Here is a 4,173-nt window from a genome sequence, read left to right on the forward strand (position 1 = left end):
CTAAAGTAATAATGGGCATTGACTCATCTATTAAAAAAAAAAAAGAGAGAGAGCAAGAAGCCAAAAATAGAAGAGAAAGGTATACTTGAAGGAATTGGTTTTCACTACTGTACTGTGAGTGTTAGATAACTTAATGCTATTCAGCCTGATGCTGCTACAATTCTTTTGGGGGGGAGATGGTGGAGTTACAATTATCAGGTGGCTGAATTATATATGCTGAGTTACTTACCCAAAGGAAAAGACTGAGGAAGAATAATTGGAAAAATCTGCATTTGTCAATGACACATATATGTACTCAAAATGAAAGGGGAAGTACAAACAACAAAAAAAGAGAGTACGGGCTAACTATAACAAACAGAACAACCAGATCAGATTAATGTCTAGATATTTAGGTCTTATGTTCTAATAAACAAAAGGTTAGTACTGATAATATGATACCTAAATGACATGTCTATGACAGCTACGGTGAAACAGAAGCCAAATAGATTATTGTAGAAAGAAATGGCACAAGAAAACATTGGCATGCAAGTGCTTTTGATAATCATCTCTTACGAGACTTATAATAAATAGCATCTTTGAGTTTATTTTGAATATGTCTAACTGGGATGGCTGCTTCTCTTTATTTGGTAGTTCAATTAGTAGCAGGGTGGTCAACATGAAAGCTAAATTTGCCACATTGAGACCTCAAACCATGGTGGCAACACTGTTTATTTCCGTGAAGCAGGGAAAATCCTTATGAATGAAGAACTAAGGAGTAAAATCACTGTTAGCTTATACAGGACTTAAAAAGGCTTTTCAACTAAGACATTTCTATATGAAATTTGGTACTTTATAATGGGTATAGTCATATATATGTCACAAACTTAAAGATTACTAAAATATGCACATAAAGGTAACAGTAAGCAACAGCAACAACAAAAGGAATCAGAAGTGTCAAGGTACTGACCCATGTTCTGAAGGAGCAATGAAGTATAAACAACACTGCACCGTTATCAGGCATCTAACGTCTGTCCACTCGTGATCCTGCATTTAGGTAGTCCTCAGATTTACTAGCAATGTAATCGATAACAGGCTTCCAGCTAAAGAATGCAAACAAACAAAACAAGTTGCAATTCTATATATGAATTAACTGATGACTGTTAAAGGACAATAATCAATATTTTCAAACAGGCAAAATGAATTTACCAGTGGAAGATATGTCAAGTTATTCTATATAAAGATTCAAAAATATAAATTATGTTGAATAAATCTTTATTCATTATTTCAAAACCTTCCAAATGAAAGAAAATAAACTATTTATTATCGAAACACAGCTAAATAATTAGCATATTATTTGCACTAATAAGTGTATTGGTAACTTTATTTCACTGAAGCAGTGAAAACCAACTTGGGTTTTTTAATAATGACTGACTTTTTCTTTGGGAATATATTACTGGAAAATGTAGATTATTAGATACATTACTTTTAATGAATATATTGGTAACACTTCATAATAGGAAAACAATTATATTCAGTTTCAAATTTCAAATGAGAGATTACTTTAAATAATATAAAAACTTCATGATGAACTTAGGAGTTTTAAGAGTTGACAGAAAAATACCTCAAAAACAATGTGAATTCAAACAAAAACGAAAGTATTATTTATAAAATACTAAGATAATTACTTCAGACTAACATTTCATAGTTGTTTTCTTCACTTAGGACTTATAGAAAAACTGAAGGTCTAAATATCAGGTTTAAATTAGGATTGAGATAGAATTTATACAAATGGATAAAACTAGAGCAAACAGTTTTAAATTTCTTACAATGAGAATTCTATCTAGCTACATTATTTTAGAGTATGTCTTAAAAACAATTTTATGATAGGTATTAACTCCATTTTATAGAAAAGCAAATGGGTTCAAAGAAGTTAAACAACTTGATAAAGTTGCAAAGTTCTTATACAAACCCAAGTCATGTTACTTGAAGTTTGATGACCTTTGCTAAGATGAGAAGTGGCTACAGGCTGCTGCACCATTTAATGAAAAGTGCATATCTAGAGTCTAGCCCCATGCTCTATACAGTGTGATCTACTATCCAGCAGCATCAGTATCACCTGGGATCTTGTTAGAAATGTAGAAATACAGCCCATCTCAGACCTACTAGAACTACATTTAACAGGATACCCAGGATTGGAATGCATAGCAAAGACTGAGAAGCAGTAAATTAGATCACATACACCTTGGAAGTCTTACAGAATTGCTATTGCCATTCAACTACGATATGGTATTATCCCACTGACTAATATAGAACACTCTATTTAAATAACAATAGCTTTTCTATGAATCGTGTTTTTTCTACATTGTCCAATGCAATTTTCTGCAATGATGAAAATCTTCATATATGTGCTGCAAAAATGGCGGCCACTTGCCACATGTGGCTGTTGAGCACTTGAAATGTATCTGGAGAAAATGAGGGATTGCATTTTTACTTTAATTAATTTTAATTGATTTATACATGTGGCAAATGACTATCATACTAGATAGCACAGCTCCAGGGGAATTGGTTACTATGTTACAGTGTCATCTCTAGAAGCCTTAGGACAAATTTGGAAAGTTCTAGTCAAGATAATTCTTCTGATTAACTGTACTTCTCCTTGTTTATTTTAATTTTATGAAGTCATATCTACTATCTTACACTGGCTAAGGGCAAGTTTGCATCTTACCTCTAAGAAAGCATAATAAAAGTTACAACGTGTGCTTTGTGTGTATTAATATTATTCCAGCTTATCATCAATTAACAATACTAATATCCATACCTGTACAGTCTTTCTAATTCTATGAGAAGGACCTGGATACTCTGGAGAATACAAATCTGTGAGGAATAATGAGTTGATTAATGTCAACTTTCCCAATCCAGATTTGCCTAAAAGAAGTAAGGAAAAATATCTGTTAAACTCACCCAATTTACCCAACCTTAAATATACAACAGATGCTAGAATCGAACTGGCTTTATGCAAGTACTTCTTGGTGAGACAATGAAATGACATTAGAAAATATGCTACAAAGAATAAGTGTCTTGTCCTCAGTTTCTTAGCTATCAAATTAAACTCATGTTTCCAAGGATTCTTTTCAGCCTTTTAATTATACCACTTATATTCATTAAAAGTAATGTATCTAATAATCTACATTTTTCCAGTAATGTATTCCCAAAGAAAAAAGTCAGTCATTATTAAAAAACCCAAGTTGGTTTTCACTGCTTCAGTGACTAAAGTTTTTCTTTATTAACAGACAATAATGAATGAACAATAAACAAGAAATCATGCAGCTATAAAAAGCAAAAATCTGCTAATACAAAGAATAATTAATCACAATGAACATCTCCATATAAAATTCTAAATCACAAAAAATACTTTGTAATTTAGCCACCCATCGGCCTAAATATAAGGGTGTTTCTCCACAAAACAGAATCCAAAAAATCTTAGGTAACTACTTATTCTACTGCTTCTACTTGAGGTAGGAGGTAGACACAAAGGAAGCTAGGGCATGATTCCTACTCCAATCACATACTCTTTTTTGACCCTCCATGTCTAGTCCAATACACACAGTCTAGTGTATAGTAACTACTATAAGTATACCAAAACATAAATGGCTTCAAGGTATATATAACCTAAGTTTAGAACCAATTATAAATCATATTATGATAATTAACATGGCACAGAGTTAAACTCTTTATTGTTAATAATAATTCACTTACCATAATAGGCATGTTTAGCCTAAGTAACTGATGTCACAATACTTTTATGTCTAGGAGGAATTCTTTTTATATTAGCTCTCAAAAGAGATAAGATCCTTTCCATGTGGTTTGGGCTTGCCCCTTTAACTGAGAGCATGCCACCTTTTACTAGAGGTTGATGTATAACTCAACTCAGAGTTGAGGATGAAAAGTGGGGATAATAACACCTGCCTGTAACCTGGTACATATCATATGATGTTTATTTATTTATTTGTGGAGTCAGGATCTTGCACTGTTGCCCAGGCTGGAGTGCAGTGGTACGATCATGGCTCACTGAAGCCTTGAACTCCTGGGTGTGGTGGTGCACACCTGTAGTCCCAGCTACTTGGGAGGCTGAGGCAGGAGAATCACTTGAACCCAGGAGGCAGAGGTTGCAGTGAGCCGAGATCACACCACTGC

At 33.3% G+C, this 4,173-nt stretch overlaps 1 protein-coding gene across 1 annotated transcript in view; it reads right to left on the reverse strand.

Annotated features, from left to right (window-relative positions):
* Nucleotides 1-590: 590 nt before the first annotated feature.
* Nucleotides 591-4,173, reverse strand: part of LOC105532378 — a 5,631-nt gene continuing 2,048 nt past the window's right edge. Inside the window, exons 2-3 of the mRNA XM_011970554.1 lie at nucleotides 2,798-2,904; nucleotides 591-1,079 (exon numbers count right to left, since the gene is read on the reverse strand). Of these exons, the coding sequence (XP_011825944.1) occupies nucleotides 1,050-1,079; nucleotides 2,798-2,904 (137 nt within the window). The 3' untranslated portion in view covers nucleotides 591-1,049. The remainder of the gene's footprint in view (nucleotides 1,080-2,797; nucleotides 2,905-4,173) is intronic.

The sequence above is a fragment of the Mandrillus leucophaeus genome, unplaced genomic scaffold, assembly GCF_000951045.1.
Source record: "Mandrillus leucophaeus isolate KB7577 unplaced genomic scaffold, Mleu.le_1.0 Scaffold954, whole genome shotgun sequence".
NCBI lineage: Eukaryota > Metazoa > Chordata > Mammalia > Primates > Cercopithecidae > Mandrillus > Mandrillus leucophaeus.